Source organism: Diabrotica undecimpunctata, chromosome 5 (assembly GCF_040954645.1).
Source record: "Diabrotica undecimpunctata isolate CICGRU chromosome 5, icDiaUnde3, whole genome shotgun sequence".
NCBI classification, from domain to species: domain Eukaryota; kingdom Metazoa; phylum Arthropoda; class Insecta; order Coleoptera; family Chrysomelidae; genus Diabrotica; species Diabrotica undecimpunctata.
In genome coordinates this window covers 133,052,920-133,076,653 of record NC_092807.1, presented here as the reverse complement: position 1 = coordinate 133,076,653, position 23,734 = coordinate 133,052,920, and the positions used below count along the sequence as shown (strand labels likewise).

The following is a 23,734-nucleotide window of genomic DNA, read 5'->3' as shown; positions in this document are numbered from 1 at the left end:
TACATTTTTTTATTATTTCTAATTTTAAGATTTTCCTTGGCATTATTATGCATAGCAAATATGTCCACATACACATCATTTATCTTCATTCACACAACTTGCGTCTTTAACCTGTTTTGTAGCTGCCTTTACAACTCCTATATTCGTTTAACCACCCTCTATCCAAAAGACAGCAGGCAGTTAAACCTGTTAAAAACTCAAAAACATACAACGAACATGAACATGAACGAATTTAAAACGGAACATACAATTTAATATATGTCTGTTTGAACTGCATTTGAAATAGTGGACCAATATAAAACTTGCGACAAAAATAAATCCGTACCCGGTGATAGACATTGTATAAAATATCGTTCAACTATCTGTCTCCTTTTAGGACGTCTATAGCGCCGCCCAAAGTCAATGTTGCGAATCGCCGTGTAATAATCCGATTTGTGGATCTTTTTGAGAGTTATATCTTCTTCGTATCTTTAAATAAATCGGATATTTGCCTATATTTTTCATTGTATTTACCAATCTACTACAACAGACTAATAACAAAAATAAACTTAATGGTTTGTAGATATTTCCTTTCTTTCCTGTAAATATTTTATTGTTAACACCGTATTTGAAAAACATCTAGAGGAATGAGATTGGCAACACCGCTCAAAATATCCGAAATATCTGACTGCTTAGATAAAGGAAAGAGGAGCTTGCCTAATAGTCGGAGAGATAGAGCCGAAATTTTAAACTGATCAGTAATATGACATTTCTCTATTGGAATATATTCATTGTAAGTGGGTTAAGACTTTGCCTTACAGGCGGATGCCCCTCGTGGTACAGGGGGTGGCTATACAGGGATGAAGTTGTAATTTTTTTCGGAAAAATTAACGATCGATAATATGTCTGAAAATTTGCCCAGAGTAAGATCTTGGTATAACTAGACGAAATCCCAAAGGGCGGACGCGAGAGTGGATACATAAGGGGTGGCGGACAGGGGTGAAATTGCAATTTTTTGGGGAAAAATTAACGATAAGTAATATGTCCGCCATTTTCGTGGCTCATTATTTAGCCCCTAAAAACTCTAAATCCAAAAGGGCGGACAGCTGGGTTGGTACAGGGAGCCATAAAACGGGGTCAAATGTACCACTTGCCTGCGCATTTTAGGTCTCGGTAACAATTTTCAAACTGATTTTATTATGATATTTTTATACCGATTGATTTGAAAATTTGTATGCTCACTTCTGTTACTATTCTGAAAAGCGTCAAGTAGAGTTTTCCTCAAAATTTTCCAAAAAAATTTCCGAAATGAAAATTTTTGTAATTTTTTGAGGTAAAATCTAATTTGTAGAATCTTTCGATTTTCTGTCAGTTATACCATGATTTTTTTCCAAAAATTTTGAAACGATTTTTCCGATAAGAAAAAAAAATTAAAAAAACTTTAAAAATTTCGTCATTTTTCTCACTCTCATTGATGGCATCACATTCATCATCTTCATCACTTTTACTTTCAGTAATATCACATTTATTATCTGCTTCATTTTCAATTACTACTTCTCGAACTGATTCTGGCATCTGAGGTCCACTAAACCATTTGAATTTATATGTTTTATCTTCAAGCTCCCAACCATGTTCTTTAACCATCAATTCTGTTGGTACTTTTTTATGAGTATTTGTCCAAATATGTGAAATATAATGAGCTAGCAGTAGATGTTGGTGTAATTCATCTTGATATGGTGGTAAGCTTGAAGCATCGAAATTTTTTAGTTTTTTTTAAAGGCTCGTTCACATCATGCAACTTATACTGCCGGTTAAATAGTGAAAATCTGACATCGTTTACTTTTCTTTTTGGAATTGTTCTCTTCAATCCTGTTCCATATAAGTGACATATGAAAGTTTCTAAGGTTTCAAAAACTTCATTACAATCGAAGTCAGTTTCACCAAGTTGATAAAAGCATCTTGATACTTATTACATTTAGCGCATGCGTCTAGAATTACTGATCTAAATGGAACGCGCATCATTATTATTTTAATATTTTAAAATAATAATGATGCAAAATTAATGTCCAATCAGAATTTGTAAAATTATAATTAACTAATGAAAAAAAAAATTCAATCAATTTGAAAGTAAAAAAAAATATTGAAAATATCTACAAAGTAAATTTCAAAACTTAAAAAATTGATAATTCCACTATTAAATTGATTTTTATTAATAATTATTTGTAAAATGTTAAAGGAATTCTACAAATTGAATTTTACCTATTGATAAATAGAAATAATATATTTTGTATTTGATTATTAATGTAATAATAAATCAAATTTTTCTTATATCTGAACAACCATTATTTATGCAATATAAATTTAAAAATCTTTTTATTGTAATAAAAAATAAGTAAAATTACTATTTGTTATACCTAAAATATTCAATAGTTAACATTATAAAATTACTTTAATTTAATAAAATTACTTAACCGGTTTCATAATTAATTTTTATCAATCATCAGATAATTTCAATTGATTATTATATTGAAAATATTTTTTTTTGTTTTTCATTCTAATATTAAACATTTATTCAACATTACGAAAATTTTTTTGGAAAATTTTGAGGAAAACTCTACTTGACGCTTTTCAGAATAGTAACAGAAGTGAGCATACAAATTTTCAAATCAATCGGTATAAAAATATCATAATAAAATCAGTTTGAAAATTGTTACCGAGACCTAAAATGCGCATGCAAGTGGTACATTTGACCCCGTTTTATGGCTCTCTGTACCAACCCAGCTGTCCGCCCTTTTGGATTTAGAGTTTTTAGGGGCTAAATAATGAGCCATGAAAATGGCGGACATATTACTTATCGTTAATTTTTCCCCAAAAAATTGCAACTTCACCCCTGTCCGCCACCCCTTATGTATCCACTCTTGCGTCCGCCCTTTGGGATTTCGTCTAGTTATACCAAGATCTTACTCTGGGCAAATTTTCAGCCATATTATCGATCGTTAATTTTTCCGAAAAAAATTACAACTTCATCCCTGTATAGCCCCCCCCCCTGTACCACGAGGGGCGACCGCCTGTAAGGCAAAGTCTTAATCCAGTTACAATGAATATATTCCAATAGAGAAATGTCGTATTACTGATCAGTTCAAAATTTCGGCTCTATCTCTTGGACTATAAGGAAGCAATAGGTGGTTTGACAGCATAATTGCTTGTTTAGTCTGTTTTCACAGTGATTCTAGGCAACCTATTTGGGTGGAGTTTTGACTTGTTCTTGAATGTGTTCATAATCCAGCAGCCCGCTGAAGTATTGGATTTTTATAATATAATTATTTGACAACCTTTTGTTGACCAACCACATAGAGCGGAGTTGAGCCGAAATACATTGATTTCGTATGTTCTGTTTTAAATTCGTTCAATCTGTATATATGTAAGGTACGCTATCAAAATTGCCTTTAATTGGACGAAGAGAAAGAAATAGGAAAATCATTAAAATGAAACTCTAAGATTAGAGTTTCATTTTAGAGAGAGTAATCTTCATTGTTATTAATAAAATAAAGTCCCTGTCCTCCATAATAATTGAAATCAATGGTCTTATCCGTGCAACGGGAAGGCACCATGTCATATTTACTACTATTTCAAACGGTACTTATTTTGAGTTGTATTTCATAGTCAATATCCTTTATAGATTTAACCATCTACTGCATGAATTATTTCAAACATGAAATAAAAAATATTTTTATGTATTGTGATTTTTATTAAGGTATATAAAAGGCATTCATCATCATCATCATCCAGCCTTCCTTTATTACGTCGACTGCTGGACATAGGCCTCCCTTAAACACCTCCATTCTTTGCGATTTTGTACTCTTTGTTGCCAATTATTCGTGATACGCCTGATGTCGTCAGCCCAACGTGTAGATGGTCTTCCTCTACTACGTTTGTCTGCTCTTGGCCTCCAATGTGTAATTTTACTCGTCCATAGTGATTCATGCATTGTCGCTACATGGCCTGCCCAATTCCATTTAAGTTCCGCTATGCGTTCTGCGTTCCACAACATCAGCAATGCTCGTCCTTCTTCGCAGATCTTCGTTTCTTATTCGGTCCCACAACGTCACTCCCAGCATAGATCGTTCCATTCGTCTATGGGCCACTCTCAATTTCGAAGCCGTAGTCTTGGTTCGTCATAGTTTCCGCCCATAGGTCATGACCGGTAATACGCAATGGTCAAATACTTTTCCTTTGAGGGTAATTGGTATGTTGGCCCTAAGTGTGTCTCGCAGTTTTCTAAAGGCTGCCCACGCTAAAGTAATTCGTCTTTGGATTTCGTATGTTTAGTTATCCCTGCTGATTCTTATTTTGTGATCCAAATACGTATATTTCTCCACCAGTTCTACCACTTTTTTTTAATAGTTAAATGGTTATTGGGTCATTATTGGTCATAAACTTAGTTTTGGACAAGTTCATTTTGAGGCCCACCTTCGAACATGCAAAGTCCAATTCATTTAACATATCTGTGGCTTCTACTAAATTATCTGTGATAAGGACAATGTCATCTGCGAAACGGAGATGGTTAAGTTTTTCGCCGTCTATTGTTACTCCTCTGTGGTCCCAATTGACCATCTTAAAGGCATACTCTAATGCCGTTAGGAATAATTTCGGTGACAATGTATCTCCTTGCCTTATCCCACGTTTTATTTTTATTCAGTGGCGGCTTTTGGGGGTAGGCAGGATAGGCCGGGCCTACCCAATAATTTTAAGAGCTTTAAAATTGAAAAACATATATTCAAAAATTATGTTACTGCATGAAAATAACATTTAAATGTACTAAATCACTCAATACATTAGCGTCCGTTAAAGCAACTATGTTATTATATTCCCACAGAAAACATCGAATCGTATTCACGCATTTTAAATATCATTAATAGACCCGATCGGAACTGGCCGACCCAGCTCACATAAGATCCCCGTACAAAAAGCGTTTGAAGTTAAGCAGCTTGCCGGACAACGATTTATATTGTCGTGTTTATGCTTGCTGTTTAGGCACCACGATCGGGCCTACGTCGAGCATATCGAATTGTAATATAAATTTTTCTTTTAAATTATGATAAAAAAATATGTAACATAATCTGTAATTGTAATATATTTTTAAACAAACAACACAATTGCAAACAAGTGCACGGTTGCCCAAATAAATTTAAAAAAATTCCTAAAATTCAAAAGAAAAATCACATTTCCATGATTTCTATGTGATTGTATCCAACTTATATATAGCAACATTGTCGCCGAGCATTAGTTCAATTTTCACTGTTATCTGTTATTATTACTAGTTGCACTAGTTGTTTGGCCGATCGAGGTTGATTTTTTTTTAATTTTTCTTGGAATAGTGAGATCGTTTTATAAGTGATACATAAAAATGAGTTTTTCTGACGCTTTACCAGGTTGCAGTAATAGTAATGTTGATAGTGAGTATTTGGACATTGTTGTTTCACTATTGGAATCGTCATTATCTAGAAGAACTGAAGTTTAGTTGGTAGGCATTGTAACACGGATGTATCCGAACGCAAGGCCCCCAGGGGGAATTGCGTTCAGATGTACTCCGTTTACTTTGAATCCAACACACGCCAGGTACGATTCATCTGGTACGGTCTTTAGAAGATTCCCACTCTCACACACAAAAAAATATGTATTACACACACTGGCGGCTACAGAAATTTTTTTGGGGAGCTCATGGATCTTGAGGGTGATTACTTTTCTCTGATGCAAGGTCACTTTTAGTCATACCACCAATAGGATAAGTGGGTTTTCAAATATTTTTAAGGGGGGGTCATGACCCCGTTAACCCTCCCTCTGGATCCGCCACTGATTACACATAGCTATATGTAATTTGCTGGCTTGGCTTACCCAAAATTTTACCACACCAGCCGCCACTGTTTTTATTGGTCGGGTTTTATCGTGTATCTTAACAGTCATAGTGGCATTTTTGTAAATATTGTAAATAAGTTCACTATATCTATGGTCAATCCCTCTGTCATTCATTGCTTCTATAAGGCTGTCTATTTCTATCGTGTCGAACGCTTTATGAAAATCTATGAAAGTGAGGTCAAGAGGTTTGTTGTATTCTATATATTTTTCAATGAGCGTCTTTACTGTATGTAGGTGTTCATTGGTACCATAATTTGATCGGAATCCTGCCCGCTCTCTCTCTAAAAATCTAATTTTCTCTCCAATCTTGATGTCACTAACCTAGCGAAGAGCTTGTATATGTGGTTCAACAGGCTAATAGGTCTATAATTCTGTAGGTCCGTTCTATCTTCTTTTTTATGTAAAAGGATGGTTATAGCATTGTTCCATTCTTTGGGCACCTGTCCTTGCTGCAAACATAGATTAAACAGTTTCCTTAATTTATTTAATAGCATATCTCCTCCATTTACGATAGCTTCTATTACAATTCCATCCTCTCCTGGGGCTTTGTTATTTTTCATTTTTCTTAAGGCTTGTATGTTGTTCAAGACCTGTATTAAATCGTCTCTACGTGATATTATTTCATTTTGCTTGTTTTTTAATTTATGAATTTCGCATTTTCCATTCGTTAGCTTTCTACCTAGAACTTTTAAGCTGTTATTTTCCTGTATAGTACGTTTAATATTATCGGTTTTAAATTTTCTTAAATCTCCCCTGATTGCATTCGAAACAGTTTTATTCATTTCTCTTAGAGTGTGGCTGTCTGCGTTCTCATCGCTTCTCATTTGTCCTCTTTGATCTAGCAGCGTTTCAGTATATGGACTTATTTTACTATCTGATTTTCTTTTAGGACAGAGCACTCAGTGACTTTCTTATAAGGCGTTTATGATCGTTATGATTCAAGTCGTTAAGATCGTTCTCGGAGGTTTCATGCAGTAGTAGCTTATTATTGATATGTGCCTGATATTAGTTGATATCTAATGGGGCTGTCTTATTCTTTCTCTTTTTGTGTTGATTTGGACTTTCGCTCGTATCATCCTGTGGTCACTGCTTGTGGTGAACTCGTTGAGTACTGTTACATCTTTAATTATTTGTTTTTTTGTCACTTATGATGTAGTAGATTTCGTTCCTTGTTCTACCGTTTGGACTTTCCCAGGCCCATCTTCTGTGCATTTTTTTGTAAAAGAAGCTGTTCATGTTGAATAAATTATTCTGGAGTAGGAATGCTAGTAGTGTTTCTCCTCTGTTACTTCTTCCTGGGGAACCGAATTTTCCCAAGGATGTTTCTAGCTCTGCTTCTTTTACACTTATTTTTGCGTTGAAATCGCCACAAAAAATTGTAAATTGAGTACGAGAATCATTAAGTGCAGTAGATATGTTGTCATAAAATATTTTGATTTCTTCGTCTGTATGGTCTGTTGTTGGAGCGTATACTTGGATACTTTTGAGTTAATATCTACTGTTCAACTTCAGAATAAGATATGGCACTCTAGATGATATACTTTGGATGTTTATTATCTTGTTCGCGTGGATTTTAAGGAAAAAGAAACCGATGCTTCCAGGTCTTGGTGTAGGAAGAAAAAATGTAGGCAACAATTGCTATAGTAACAAAAGACAAATAAAAACCACTTAACATTTCCCTTATATTTCACTTTACTTTACTTTTATCCAATTTCGGGAGACATAAATATTTTATTAAACATGTTAGTATAATATTACTTTACTACAATATACTTTTGGTATTCTAGCTACATTTCAAGTCACAAGGATTTTTCAAGAACATAAGGTAACGGAGGAACATATAAAATGTTTCATTATAGTAACACAGAAGTAAACAATTTCTCCATTATCAGAACTGTACAATGTTTTTAATTAAATATATACGTCTCTATTGTTTTGGTTATTAACACTGCTATAAAATTGCTTACAATAGCTACGTAATGTATCACTATTTACTATAATTTAATAAATAAACTACGCACGTTTAAACAATAAATACGAAAGAAGTATTATTATACTGTAAATGTTTAGTAACAATAAAGTTTAATTTAAGTAGGGGAAAAGAGGGTACAGTGACACAGAGGGAACAGTGGGACATTTGATAATATTTGGTAAAGTGAATTTCGATTGTTGGCACCACTAAAAAAAAAACTAAGTTGGCGGTATGACTATGACATTGATCTTTTAGAAGCAGGGACAGTTTGAAACATTTTGTTCTTAGTCGATGTCAACTGTTCAGTCATTGTCAAAGTAATTGTTTTGCAATTTTAAAGTTTGTATGAAACAAACTATTAACAATAAATTGCTATAGATAAAATAGAATATAATAACAAAACAATAGAATTTTTAAATAATGAAAACATTGAAACGTTACACAAAGATCCAACAGAAAAGTATCAAAAACAAATTAAGCTAGCGTTAGAAAATTCAAAATCAATAGTAAATCCAATAGAACAGAAATACCTCAGTATCATGAACCCACAGCCTCCTAAATTATACTCTTTCATTAAACTACACAAACCGGATCACGCAATAAGACCTGTAGTGTCTTTTTATACAGCTCCGTCATATAAACTTTCAAAAAAACTATTAGAGATTATTTTAGAACACACTAAATTTTCACCTAAATTTACCATAAAAAATACAATAGAACTAGTTAATAAAATACAACATTTTCAGTTACCTAACAACTCCAGATTAATTTCATTTGACGTAAAAAATCTTTTTCCTAGTATCCCTCCTACAGAAACTTTTATTCTAGTAAAAAACCTTTTAGACCAAAATAGTACAAATCCAATCATTACATTTGAAATTTTACATCTTCTTGAAGTTTGCATAAACCAGGACTACTTTGAATTTAATAATGAATTATATACAAATAACAGTGCAGGACTTATAATGGGCAATCCTCTAAGCCCATTGCTATCAGATATTTTTATGGATCATCTAGAGACAAAGATTTCAAAACATTCCATATTCAAACAGTTTTTATATAGGTGGAGATACGTAGACGACGTACTGGTATGTTTCACAGGAACTAACAGGCAACTCGACCAATTTTTATCGTATATTAATTCTCTTCATAGTCATATTGAATTTACAATAGAAACAGAACAAAATTAATCCATAAATTTTTTAGATTTAAAAATTACCAGACTTAAAAACAAACATGACTTCTCCATATTTCATAAACCTACCCATACTGACACGACTATTCACAATTCATCATCCCATCCCACACAACATAAACTGGCAGCCTATCATAGTATGTTACATAGATTAACAGCAATTCCTATGTCAAAATACAATTTTGAGACAGAATTAAATATCATTAAGCAAATAGCAGTAAACAATGGATACAACGAACAAACAATTAATAAAATGTTAAATCAAAAACTACACAAGAAAGCCCTGAACTTAGTATTTCCACCACCAGAGAAAAAACCCAGTACCTTCTGCTTGATTACATATACAGGTAAAATATCAACAAAAATAGCCAAACACATAAAAAAGAAAGGAATAACACCAGCTTTCAGAACAAATAACAACCTAGGCAAATATATTAAAAACAACAAGAGCCAACATAAAAAACACTTACACAGTGGTGTGTACAAACTTAAATGTGGCGACTGCCCAAAAACTTACATTGGTCAAACAGGTATAAATTTTAATAAACGAATAGCAGAACATAAAAGGGCTTTCAATAATAGAAAAACAGATTCTACATACGCACTTCACCTTCTAGATCATAATTATTCTTTTAATGACGAATTTAAAATTCTCCGCATTCAAAATAAAGGCCTTTGCTATATTTGTTAGAATTTATGGAAATCAACAAATTAAAAAACACAGATATAATTCTGAATGACCAGCTTGAGACAAACAGTTCTCCCCTCCTCAACCTATTCCATTAGAGACTATAAAGTGTAAACCCATGCTAAAAACAGATCACTTGAGAAAGGCAATCAGCCGAAACAGCTGTAGTGATAAGAATTTAAAATAAATTTTGTGGAGTTTTCAGTGTTTTATTGTTACATATCGCCAATACTCATTTTCTTTATGCGCCATATTAAATTTTCGAAATAAAAGTCTTAATAATTATACCAGTTCTAATATTGGAGATATTGAATTATTTTAAAGAATCGTTACCTTATATGGTTAATATTTTTGGATCCTATGAATATAAATGCCGGATTTTAACCTCCTATACACCGATATATATTTTCCAGCGGAGCTGGTTCTAGGAATAATAAATTTTTCACAAAAAACCGTTTTACTTTTTGCAGCAGCACTTAAAGAATAGTAACCTAAATTAACTAAAAATGTCAAGACGAACGTAAAGCAGTTATGAGTATCTTCTTTGTATATTTCCGAGGACCAAAATCTTTGAGAGCAGACTTGTTTTAGAACGTTATCCCAGTGGTCTCGCCAGGGTCCAGGAACTTGTTCTAGTAGTAAACATTGGCTCCATTGATTACTTCTGTGACATCTAAGACCGTGTCTGTCGAATTCTACAATTTTGCCATCTGAGGTAGTAACTCCTATGTGCAAATCTTTTGAATTGTGGTAATCGCTAAAAAAATAAAGTTATATTTTAATGTTTAACAATACTAACTTCTGGAGATAACATATTCTAATATTATAAATAAACACTGTCTGAGGTAATTGCAGGGTGGATCGAGTAGCTCTGCGATTACTACAGCCAGTCCCAAGCCCGGATAAAATGTGGATCGTGATTGGTAAGGTTAGCAACCTTCTTCTTCTTCAAGTTCCATGGCCGCTATCGATCGTTGGATATCATTTTGGCTACCATATTCGCTATCGTGACTTTATTGACAGCAGCTCTAAGTGGTAATGTAGTCGATCTCCGTCCATTGTTAGCAATCTACCAATGGCAAACACGAAAATTGCTCAAAGAGACAATGTGAAGCCTCGAAACCGGATTGATAATATAAAGACCACCACGACAAGAAATATGGACAACAGAAAAATATCCAAAATCCAGATAACAGTTACTACATGGAACATCAGATCGCTCAACCAAGAAATAACCCAAATGGCGAAAGAGAAACAAATAGAGATATGCGCTATATAGGAAACAAAATTAGAAAGGTAAAGGACAACCAAATTAGGTGAATTAATACTAATCCACAGTGAAGAAGCAAAAAAAAAGGATCAAAGAAGATTTAGCCTTCCAAAGATACCAAACAACAAGGGAAACATTTTATGACGAATTACAAGTAGTAAATCAAGTCAGAGGGAAGATGAATACTGGACGATTTTAACGGTCGAATAGACGAAAATGATTTTCACAGTAAGTTCTTTATCCTTCAGAGTGTCCTGTTGGCTTTTCATTCAATTGATTTGTAATTACGTTGGTAGCATCTTCAATTTCTTCATTATCCTCAAAAATCATATTCTGTGATTACAAGTTCTACTATCATGTCTTTTAATTTTTTATCATAACACCTTCAAGAGACCTAAATAACTGTTTACTTTTGAAATTATCATTGTGTTCCTCTACTTCATCCCCATTAGTCCAACTCGTTCTTTTTCTATCTTCAGCGAAGATAAATTTCGAGGTAAATATAAATACAGTTTCAAAAAGTTATGCATCACCCAAAACTTTCGCTATTATTAATGGAAAGCACATCATATGCATGTTCACTGGAGTTCATGTCTGAAAACATTGCAGGACAATACAAACGGCGAATAACTTCCGTCATTAACTGCCTTGAGTTCTATGTGGGCGTGCGTTATCATCCATAGATACAAAATTTTTACCCATAGCTCCTCGTTATAATCTCACATGAGGTTCTAAAATCCGTATGATTAACCACCAATTCCGTGCCTCCACCTGCTATAATACCTGCCCAAAACATAACACTGACACCAGCGAAAGGAAGTATGTGAGAGTCATGTGCTAGTTGTGCAGCTCTTATTGGCTCTCGCCAAACAGAAATTCGCCGGCTATCACTACTTAAACAGATTCTGGTCTCGTCTGAAAAACGCACAAAATTACAGAACTGTGAGGGAGCTGTATGTTCTTGAACCCACTGGAGGCAGGCTGTGCAAAACATGTCTAGGTTGTAGCTCTATTGGTCGAAGACTCCTTAAACCTGAGTCTAACGTTCTTTATTTTGCAGCCAACGAAATTCTGACTCATGTAGCATGCCTGAAGTTCCTTTGGAGGGCTCGTAAAGAACAGTGGAGCACCTAGAATTTTCCTGGGGGGTTGGTTGTGTTATCCTGCCTACCAACTAAATCCACCCTCTCCTATTTGGAACACTCACTTCTCTTATCTAGATCTTATCTCTGTCGTTGGTCCGATTGGTATTTCTCTTCTTCTTCTTTCTTTTTAATTACTGTTCGGATATAATTGTGAACACTATTCCATCCCTCCTTATTATTGGACACAGTGTCGGAATGATCGCAGTATAGGCATTTATCTGTGTCTTTCCGAACCTATGAAGATACGCCCTAAAACAGACTTTCCACCCAGTCCCTTAGTTTCGGGATCAGCATCTTGGTCCTCTGAGCAACATCTTCCGTGTTGTTCCACTCTTCTTGCCATCTTTCCATTGATCTTTCCCTTTCTTCTTTTTTTGTGGCCGTTATCAAATGCTCTCTTCTCTCATAGAAATGTCTCTTTTCTACTGCTAACACATGCAGAGGAATACAACCCATGAAGTCCACAAGGCCGCCGCAGGTACAGTCCTGTAGGCGCATACTACTCGGAACAGACTCGTTCTGTCTACTCTTATCATGAGTCTAATATTAGGTATCTATATCTAAATATAATGAAACATATTAATTTAAATCTTAAACAGTATTTTAAATAATAATTTGTAAACAAATTAAATTTATAATAAAATGTCCAAAACGGTGTTGCTCTAGAGCCATATGGTTTATTACCTCTTCTTCATCTATTTGAATGTCCTGATGGATACACATCAAAGCTAAACCATTTAGTCTCTCTTCGCTACAATTTCTTAAATAAATCTTTAGTGCTTTCAGCGATGAAAATGACCTTTCACATGTACAGATCGTTACATGAAAGGTGGCCATTATTAGCAGAAAGTTCTTGTTACATATATAAAGAGCTTCAAGGGCCATTTTTTGGTGTTGGTTTACTTAAACAAACTTTCGACTTTGAAACGATTTGCCTATCGTCTCATCACTCTGTACACTTAGTAAGTCCTGAAATTATTTTAAAATCTCTTGGTATGTCACAAACCTATCATTTATGAATTGTATAATTTCATCTAAAAAGGGGATAAAAACAGATCTTCTGTAATATTCTTCTGGCGTGGATCCTGGTACATTATTTCTCTTTGTTTGATAAATTACTCTCCTTGGAAGAGACATATTAACACCAAATTCATTGCAAAGAGCTGATACTTGCCCAAAAATATTGGCAAAAGTTTCATCTGTGTTTTGTCTTAACTGTTCTAATGATTCTTTCGTTTTGTCTGCAGATTCAAAAGCTAAACAGAGGTCTAGATTTTTTTCTGAAAATATAAAAGCACACAATAATAATTATTTATTATTGTGTATTTATACAATAATTATTGTATTCTACATATTTAAAGTGGTAATTTAATTATTAAATTAGCGTTTTGGGTTTTTGTATTGTGTGTGAAAGACAAGTTACATTTCCCTACTATTCTTTACTTTATATGCCCTGGGGAAATGGGTGCCTCTTATAGCCCCCATGGGTGCGTCACAGGTACAGACAGAAGAATTTCTCCAAATGGAAATTCTGATATATCTATTCTACTGCTCATTGGTAACTCGGGATCTATCAGAGCGAGCTCTATTCTGAATAGAATTTGTCTCCAGAAGACTATTCCATATCCGTAAGACATCACTCTGAGAAACAAACACTCTTTCCACCACCAAGCGCTGTTAATGGCTTTCGTCAACTAAATTAATAATTCTTGCACGGTCCAAGTCAAGAATTAAATTACGATTAATTATAAATCACGTTTTCACAAATTTTACCAGAATAAATTGTTACACCTTGGCAAAACCAGATCAATTAAGTGGGTAAATTTTAAATAATAAAAAAAAAACCAAGAAAGGTGTATTTTATATGAAAAAGGCCTATTAATTATGTGATAAAGATACGGACTTGAATACGAGAGGTGATACATAATAGGATTGAGGCACGGTGGTAGCAAGTAAGCAATAGAATCGAACCCAGCCTGTGAGACATGCACACCCCTTAGAAAATGACACCTAGGTTTTACAATTCCTAGGGGTAAGGATGATTGATCCGAGTAGATTAGGAACCACTCCACCTGGCCTCAATACTCCAGACCATCCTCCACTACCGAGCATACTGATGCGCTGTAGATTTTTCTAATTCTAGAACCGACTCCACTATTAAAGGTGGGCTATAACCATTGCAGATTCGTCTCTATCTGTCGCTTTTCTTAAAACCAGTCACGAATGTTTTTCAGCCAGGATATTTGTCGTCTATCAGGACCCCTTTTTGCTTCGATTCTTCATAATCAGCTGCAACAACTCGAACTTCTCATTTCTAGTATATGCTGTCTTTCTCATTTTAATGGTGGTCAAAAGTTCTTTGTCTCTTCCCATTCTGCGCAAAACCATTTCGTTCGTAATATGATCGGTTCAGGGTATTTTCAAAATTTTTCTAAAAATCCACATATTAAAAGCTTCGAGCTTTCTCATTGAGTCAACATAAACAGTCACAAACAGATACAACATTTTATCAACCTATCGGTTGTTAAAATGTTGTCATATATCGGTCATATTCGGATATCGGTTTTGCAGATTGAGTCTTTGGTTACTCAGAAATTTCCTCATCTTTAAAAAGGCTGCTCTTGATTGCTCTAGTCTTGATCGAATTTCGGATTTTTAATTTAGATCTTCAATAATCCGGACTCCTAAGTACTTCATTTTGTCCACTTGTTCAATATTTTCATTTTTTATCTGGATCCTTGTTATTACCCCTTACATCACCCCTCTTACTGATAACCATGATTTTTGTTTTCTTTATGTTTATTGTTAAACCAAATTGTTCCCCAGTATCTCAAATTGTGTTTAGTAGCGTTTTTCTCACTTTCATCGATAATGATTATATCGTTGGCATAACGAAGGTTATTTATATTTTCACCATTTATCTTGATCTCTTCTGTACAATGTTTAAGTGCTTGTGTAAATAACTCTTTGGAGTATATATTTAATAGTAATGGTGAAAGTACACAGCCTTGTCTCACACATCTAATGTTACCACAGCCTGTTGGTTCCAATAAAGATTTCTCACTATGATAATATCATTTTTGTCGAGTTCTTTTCGCTTTAGACATTCCATGAGAATGTTATGTTTAACTTTGTCGAAAGCTTTCTCATAGTCTATAAATGTGAAGAAAAGATCTTTTTGTTGGTCTCAACATTTTTGAGCAAGAATTGTGATACTATACAGAGCTTCTACTATTCCAAAGAAATTACGAAAGCCAAACTATCTATTACTCATATCTGCTTCGCACTTTCTGAATATTCTTGCATGTATAACGTTTAAAAATATTTTCAATAATTGTGACATTAACCAGATCAATCTATAGTCATTACAGTGTTTGGGATTCTTGATTTTTGGTAGCGGAACAAAGGTCGATAGTAGCCATTCTGTAGATATCTCACCAGATTTGTATATATTGTTGACAAATTGTTTTCATCTATAAGTTTAATCAGCTCGATGTGAATTTTATCTGGCCGGGAGCTCTGCCAGATTTTGAGTTGTTTATAGAATGTTGGACTTCAGATTTTAATAATTTTAGAGCTTTCTCGCTATCAATTTGTGTTGGTTCCGTTCTTGTATCCATGAAAATATCTTCTAATATATTTAGTCCATACTTTAAATCAAGTTGAAGAGTTGAAATTGGTATGAAATTTAAACCTCCGTCATTTACAAACTCCAGTGTTTATCGGTAAGATTGGATCGCGAATAGAATTCGAAAATCAGATTTTCTGATTTTCTTCCAAGTCATAATCCGATATTGTAGTAAATATTCTACATCTACAAATTTTTAAGGTTAAAGACATTTGCTTTGATATAAATAATTCTGGTAAGACGATATAATGTATATACTTACTTTAGAAAATCTCCTGTCGTTGGTTTAATAACTACTGAGCAAGGGTATTGAGATGCTTTTATAAAAGGATAAGGAACCCTATAATAAAAAAAAGTAATTGAAATTACAATTAATATCTGCAAATTAAAAATATTTCAAAACATTTTACTGGAATTTTTAAAAGAATCATTGAACCGATGAGACTTGGCACATTTGCAAAGAGGATGGTGTCGTCTTCATATTTGATGTTATTCAGGCGCTCACCATTTGAGAGTACCCTCTTCGATATGCTCAAAGGCCTAACTCATGACGTGTTCCGAATAGACCTTAAATAATAGGGGAGAGAGTATGCAGCCCTGTCGTACTACTCTCTTTATTGCAACTTCTTCTGTTAGTTGGTCTTTCACCCGAATGGTTGCTGATTGGTTGTAGTATGTGTTCTTGATTACTCGAAGGTCTTTGTTATCCAGATCAGTTGCTGTAGTAAATCCATGAGCTTATCGTGCTTGATTCTGTCGAAAGCTTTCTTTTAGTCGATGAAGCATACATAAATATCGCAGTTGACGTCTCTGCACCTTTGATTTTATACCTGAACCGCGAACAAGGCTTCTCTTGTACCTAACGCATCCCTGAATCCAAACTGCGTTCATGAGGTCTGTGACTCGCATTTCTGATAAATTCTTCTCTATATTATCTTTAAGAAGGTCTTAAGAATGTGGCTCATTAGACTGATAATACGATGCTCTTCGCATTTTTTGCATTAGGTTTTTTAGGTATAGCAATATAGCAATAATAGATTTTAACCAGCTCTCTGGGATTTTTCCCGAGTCATAGATTTTATTGAACGTTGTCGTAAGCCATTTTACTCCTTTGTCTCCCATGATTCTTAGAAATTCTGAATAAAAGTTGTCGGGCCCTGGTGCTTTACCTGCTTTGGTTGCTTTAATTGCGGCTTTGACTTCGTCTTGAGTGATTGGTGATCCTGTGTCGTATTCCATAATTATCTGGTTATCTCTGTCGTCATCGAATGTCTTCTCAACGTATCTCTTCCATATATTCTTTGTTTGTTCAATGTCTATTACCGGGTCGCCATGATCATCAGTCATAAGTCCTGATCTCTTGGGTTTGTACATTCCTGCTGCCTCTTTTACCTTCTTGTGGAGATTAAACGAGTCGTGTCTACTTTCCAATGATTCTATTTCTCTGCATTGATCTTCCAACCATTTATTTTTGGTTTCTCTAATAGTTTTTCTTATTTCTTTGTCAATTCGCTCAGACAGACTTGGTTAGCATATATACAGTATTCAACATTACTTTACTAAGTACAAATTCTGCCGACATTTTTGTAACGTTCGGTCTTATAATTACTACTTCTTTCATTTTTCCATCAGTGATTATACCAACTCCATTTTTTGTGTTATTTTTTCTACATACCATAATGTATATCCTTTATTTAGTTTTCCGCTCTTTATTCTTTCCACTTTATCTCTTGAGAGCTAGCAATTTGTACTCTCATTCTAAGCGCAACTATTAAGTCCATACTCTTACCTGTAAGACTTCCTAGCTTGCAATAACAACAACCAATATCTCGGTACCAACAACGACATTTTCATTTCTAAAAATGATATTAGCCATTCACCGTGCTTCGGAGGGCACGTTACGCCGTCGGTCCCCTGGATTAGTGTGCATCGACACTAGCTACTTGAAATAAGGTTAAAGATGCAATTGGTGCCGGAACCTATCCGAAAGGATCTCCTCAGCAAATAGGCCATATGATATTATTATTATCCTAACCTAATTTTTCTAACCTATTGTTACACTTGTTTAAAATAACTTTATTTAACACCAACAATATTAGAATACTTAATTCAATGACAATTATAAACTTCAAAATACAACTGTTACAAACTGATAATACACAACATCTGTTAATATATTTTTTCTGACGTTCCACACTTCACTAGACATTTCAGGAATTTTCGATTACATCTCGAAAATTCTAGACTTCTTCATTACTTCTTCTTTTTTGTCAAAGGACTAAGTGTATATAAAATAAATCTGACGGAACTGTCGTAACACTATAATGCTGTTCTCCCTGAAATAGTCCTCAGTGCATAAATTCTCACTTGAGCATAGTACTAGCATAAAATTATGACTAATTAATATATTAGGAACCAAACTTCGATTAAAAACAATGTGAAAATAACATTATTAAAAATCTGTATTAATGCTAATCTAATTATCATACCTGAATGGCAAGAGTGAAAAATTCGCGGTTTCTAAATCTTCTTGGCACGCTGGGCAAGCTTCTGGCAGGGTAAAACAAAAAATTTTTGGACCACAGTGCTGAAAACATATTATACCTGGATCCATATTCAATCTGTACAAAAAAACAAAGTCTTAAATATTTGCAATAACCATTGGCAATACAATGTATATGATTAATTAAAAATTATTTAATAATTATTATCTAATTTTGAATACATTAGCGGCTTAAGTCCAATTTAATTTGTATCACGACCCCACAAAATATTGATCGATAATTTTGTACTGGACACTGAAGTAAGATGCGAAACGAAATTAAAATACCGCAGATAACCACAAAAGATCAAGTGGTGGATGTTAAAAGATGAGAAATGATATTAAATTTGCCATATTAATGAGGAGGAAAGCTGTATTATACACCCGCGATCATAAAATCCGGGTCACCTTGAAAATTTCAAGTTTATTGAATATTTTTGCATCTGGTGCAGTAATAACCTTTTTTTTAGACTAATGTATTTTTTATTTGTCATCAATGTTTGTTTTAAAAGAAAGAAAAAACGGTTTTTTATTGTTTTTATTGAAAAAGCAGAAAACAAACCAAATTGTTGAAACAGACATACGAAAGAAAAAATGAAAAATACAGAACGTGGTAAAACATCGGTGGAATTTCAATGACTAATATCGTGTATTGCCTCCCCTTGCTCTAATAACCTCTTGCAGACGACGGGGCATATTCTCAATTTTTCTCCGGATTACATGTTGTGGTATGTTATTCCACTCTCTCACTAACAGATCCTTAAGCTCGTGTGCATTGTTAGGAGGAGGTGTAAGAGTTTGATCACGTTTTTTTCAAATCGTCCCAGATATGTTTGATGGGATTCAAATCCGGAGATCTAGCTAGCCAGGGTAACCTCATAATTCCAACCTTGTCCAAGTATTGCATACTGATACTGGCAACCTGCCATATGGTTATGGCAGGCATGATACTAAGGACCCATTTTCGATGATGGGTAATTCTGCGCGGAAGTCGGAAGATACACCTCCCCAAGCCATGACCGAGCCTCCACCAAATGGCATTCTTGGAGCAATGCAAGCTTGTGAAAATCGTTCACCGGTTCTCCTCCAAACTCTTACACGTCCATTGGATCCAGTTAGGCTGAAACGGGATTCATCTGAAAAAAACACTTTGCTCCAATCATTAATTCCCCAATGCGCGTATTGTCGAGCAAAAGCTAGTCGTGCAACTCGATGCGCACGGCCAAGTGGCGGTCCTGTAGCCATTACCTGAGAAGATAGTCCAGAGGAACGAAGTCTTCTCCTGACTGTTGCAACGCTAACATTGCAATTTCGTAGTTCCTGTAGGCAATTTCGATGCATAACCGCAGTTGAAGTCCGGTTTCGTAAAGCCTGAAACACAAGGAAACGGTCATCTCGTGCCGTGGTCGTTCTTCTTCGTCCAGAGCCAGGTCGTCTGGTTAGCAAACTCGTCTTCTGACAGCGTTGAAGCACTCGTTGAACCGTAGAAAGGCTTACGCCAACAGTTCTTGCGACTTGCCGTTGAGTGTGACCGTCTTCCACAAACGCAACAATGCGTGCCGTTTCAACAACAGTCAAGGCATTTTTGGCAAAAAATAAACAATAATAAACACTAATAATGACACTAATAAATACTTATGGTGGCAATAATAAACGTTTGTTTGTTGCGTTTGAACAGAAAGTGTATAGTTTTCCGCGAAATCGGCATTATTGGAATTCTTTATTACAAAGGAAACCGCTAAGCCGACAACAATTCTCAGAAACATGCATTAGTTTGTATTTGTGTTCTTATTATTTACGATAAAGCTCGTTAAAAATGAAATAACGGCGATTTTCAAGTTGACCCGGATTTTATGATCGCGAGTGTATTAGGAAGAGATAATTTGGAGAAATTTAGTTATTATTATTAGATATACTGTGTATGATTAACTTGGAAAAATTTCTGGATAGAAATTTAAGAATAAAGAAACGAACCTGGTAGATAGATCAAGAAAACAATGTCAAGTAAAGAGATTATTGGTTTAATAAAAATCTTATAAATTATAATACGGCTAAAACGGAAGCGAACTTAGCTGTTGCAGAAGATAAATCATAAACAAACAAAAATCAATATGATGATAATAGGACCGAAGTAAAATATATAAAATAGGAAACATAGAGCGAATAAAGCAAAAAAATAATCAGATTAGTCACATTGAAGAAGAAGAAAAATCAATAACACACTGTTGCAGGAAAAAAATCCATAGGAAGAAATAATTTAATAGTCTATTCGATGGGCATTTTTCTGATATTGATATGTAAACCGTGCATTATACGAACCATAGATACTTTATTAAACACTCTTTGGAGCTATCCTAGAGTTTTAGCTAGTACAGCTGTATCGTCAGCATATCTAACGTCGTTGACAAGAATTCCATTTATCGCTGTTCCAGCTGAATCATCTTCCAATTCTTCATAGAAAATATAATGAGAGTATATCATAAAAAGCATCGGAGAGAGAATACATACCCATCCTACTCCTTCTGAATACTTATTTCCTCTGACAGTGAACCTTCGAAGTTTATTCTTGCCGTTTGACTCCAGTATAATCTTGATATTATTTGAACATCTTGATAATCAATGTTTAGGTTTTTTACAAGATTTCCAGTAGCTTCCCGTGTCAACGTTATAGTCAATGAAGCTGGCATACATATCTTGGTTGAATCTGCGCATCTCTGTGCCAGTACATTAAAGGCAAGCATGGCTTCTCTGGTTCCCAAACCATTGTGAAATCTGAACTGTGTATGCGATGTTTCGCTTCCATATTTCTTTCTAGAGTGTGTAGAGATGAGTGTGGTCAGGTGATGATAATAGGTCCGAACAACCTCCTATCTTCTTCTCTTCTTCTTCGCGCGACTAGGATTACTCCTGTTTGTCTGCCTCTTATTCTGTTTCAGTCGTTGTTGACTGTACATTATCTTTCCACCTTTTTGGCGGCCTTCCAACGGGTCTTCTGCTATACGGATTTTTGTTTTTACAGATGTTCGCTAATCTATCTGGTCCCATTCGGTTTACATGTTCTTTCCAGTTTTTTTTTTCTTGTTTTTATCCACCTGTTAATATTTTGAATTTTGCATTGTTCGCGTATACTTCTGTTGGTTTGTCTGTCTCTTAATGATATGCCCGCTATTGATCTTAATACTTTCATTTCGATATTGTTGATTTGTTGTTTCGTCTTTCTTGTATCGGTCCTTGTCTCCGCTGCATATGTTAGGATTGGTCTTACTGTTGTCTTGTATACTTTCATTTTGCTTTCCATGGTCAGATATTTACTTCTCCATATGGTTTCTCGGAGGCAACCACTTACTCTTGCCGCTTTTGATGCTTGCCTTGTAGTCTCTGTTCTTATATCCCTGTCACTAGTGATCTTTACTCCTAGGTAATTGAATTTCATTACTTGTTCTACAATTTTGTCATCTATTTCGAGTTTGCATCTACGCGGCTCTTTACTGATCATACATTTACTTTTTTCTACTGATATTCTCATATTATGTTTTTGCTGTGTTTGCTGTGATATTGAAGGTATGGAGCTGCCTTTGTAGGTCATCTTCGTTATCAGAAATTGGTACTGCATCATCGGCATAGCATAGTATCGCGATTTTATGTGTCGTTTTATGTTTATCCGTGTCGTTTTCTTACTGAGTGAATTATTTGATTCATCACCATATTGAATAACAATGGGCTGAGCGAGTCTCCTTGGCGGATTCCTCCTTTTAGTTCTATGCATTCTGTTTCCCCTGTTGGCATTATAACTCTGGTCTTGTTGTTCTTGTTAATTTCATTAATTGTTCTTATTATCTGATGGTCTATTTGTTCAGCTTGTAATAAATTTAAGATGTCATTTCGCTTCACCCTGTCAAAAGCACTTTTTAAATCTACAAAGCACATGTATGCTGGTTTTCCATATTCAATAGACTTCTCTATTATTTGTCTGATAATAAAAATTGCGTCTATTGTGCTGCGGTTCTTCCGGAAGCCTTGTTGTTCCTCTGCCATGTTCGCTTTTTCCTCGATTTTATCTTTTATGACTGCCGTTAACAATTTTAATGTACTATTCATCAGACTAATGCCTCTATAATTTTCAAGATTTCTCGAGTGTCCCTTTTTAAGTATCGGTAGCAGGAGACTGGATGTCCTGGATAAGAAATTAAAGAGAGTGGTTTAGCTGTACCACTAACGAATTATTCAAAACAGCAGTAAATAAAATCAGAATCGCCCTAATGATATCCAATCTCCGATAGGGGAGGCACTCAAAGAAGAAGCAGAAGCAGGAGACTTTCCTTCCATTCCGCTGATACTACTCCGGTATTTATTATATCGACGAATAATTTTAGGAGCCATTTGCGTAGTGTTGTTCCTCCATATTTTAGCAGTTCATTGTTTATCTTATCAGGACCAGGTGTTTTTCTGTTTTTTAATTTTTTTATTCGTTCTTGTAGCTCTTCTTGTGATATTAGTACTCTATCGTGAGTTTCGTTAATGATTCTTTCTCTGTTCTCTTCTTCTCCTTCTCACCTTCAACACCTTTTTCTGGGATCCATTGAGGTCGTATTCCATATCTTTGGTAAATTTCTCCCAGTGTTCTTTTTTGATGTTATCTATTTCTTGGTTTACTCTATTCCCGATTCTCCCGTAGCCTTCTCTTGCCTCCGGTGTCTTCACTCCTTTGTGTGTTAGGAAAGCTTGTTTCTTTTCATTTGCTAGTGCTTTCACCCTTTCGTTGTACCACGGTGTTTTGTATTCCCGTTTATTTCTGTTAACTTTTCTTTTACCTAAAGCTTCTTCAGCTGCTTGTAGGATACATTTTTTAATAATTTTCCAGGTTTCTTCTATATTCTTTTTAGTCTCTAGGTTATGGCTGTTTAGCTTTTCAGTTAGTCTGTTTCTATACAAGTTTTATGTTCCTTCTTCTCAACAACCTCCTACCGTCCTACCTATATAATGACCACTTACCAATCATATCAGATGAAGTGGAAAAAGCAATATCACAACTAAAAGATGGCAAAGCTCCTGGACCTGACAATACATATGCTGAACTCATAAAGCTATTTAACACCGACGGTGTCCAACGACTAACTAAAATATTTAATGACATATATTCAAACATAGTAATACCAAGCTCATGGCTGAAGTCAGCGTTTATTGCTCTACCAAAGAAAACAAAATCCGTATCCTGCAATGATTTCCGGACGATCAGCTTAATGAGAAACATTTTAAAGTTATTTCTAAAAATCATACATCAAAGGATATATTATACACTATGCGAAGAAAAAATTAGCCGTACACAATTTGGTTTTTTAGCAATTTAGCATATAAGTGCTATTTCAACGATATAGAGATGTGAATTGCGATATTTATGA

At 34.7% G+C, this 23,734-nt stretch overlaps 1 protein-coding gene across 1 annotated transcript in view; it reads right to left on the bottom strand.

Moving 5' to 3' along the window:
* Positions 1-9,682: 9,682 nt before the first annotated feature.
* LOC140441802 (MKRN2 opposite strand protein) overlaps positions 9,683-23,734 on the bottom strand; it is a 28,238-nt gene continuing 14,186 nt past the window's right edge. Inside the window, exons 2-4 of the mRNA XM_072532723.1 lie at positions 18,283-18,414; positions 16,056-16,133; positions 9,683-10,507 (exon numbers count right to left, since the gene is read on the bottom strand). Of these exons, the coding sequence (XP_072388824.1) occupies positions 10,093-10,507; positions 16,056-16,133; positions 18,283-18,407 (618 nt within the window). The 5' untranslated portion in view covers positions 18,408-18,414 and the 3' untranslated portion in view covers positions 9,683-10,092. The remainder of the gene's footprint in view (positions 10,508-16,055; positions 16,134-18,282; positions 18,415-23,734) is intronic.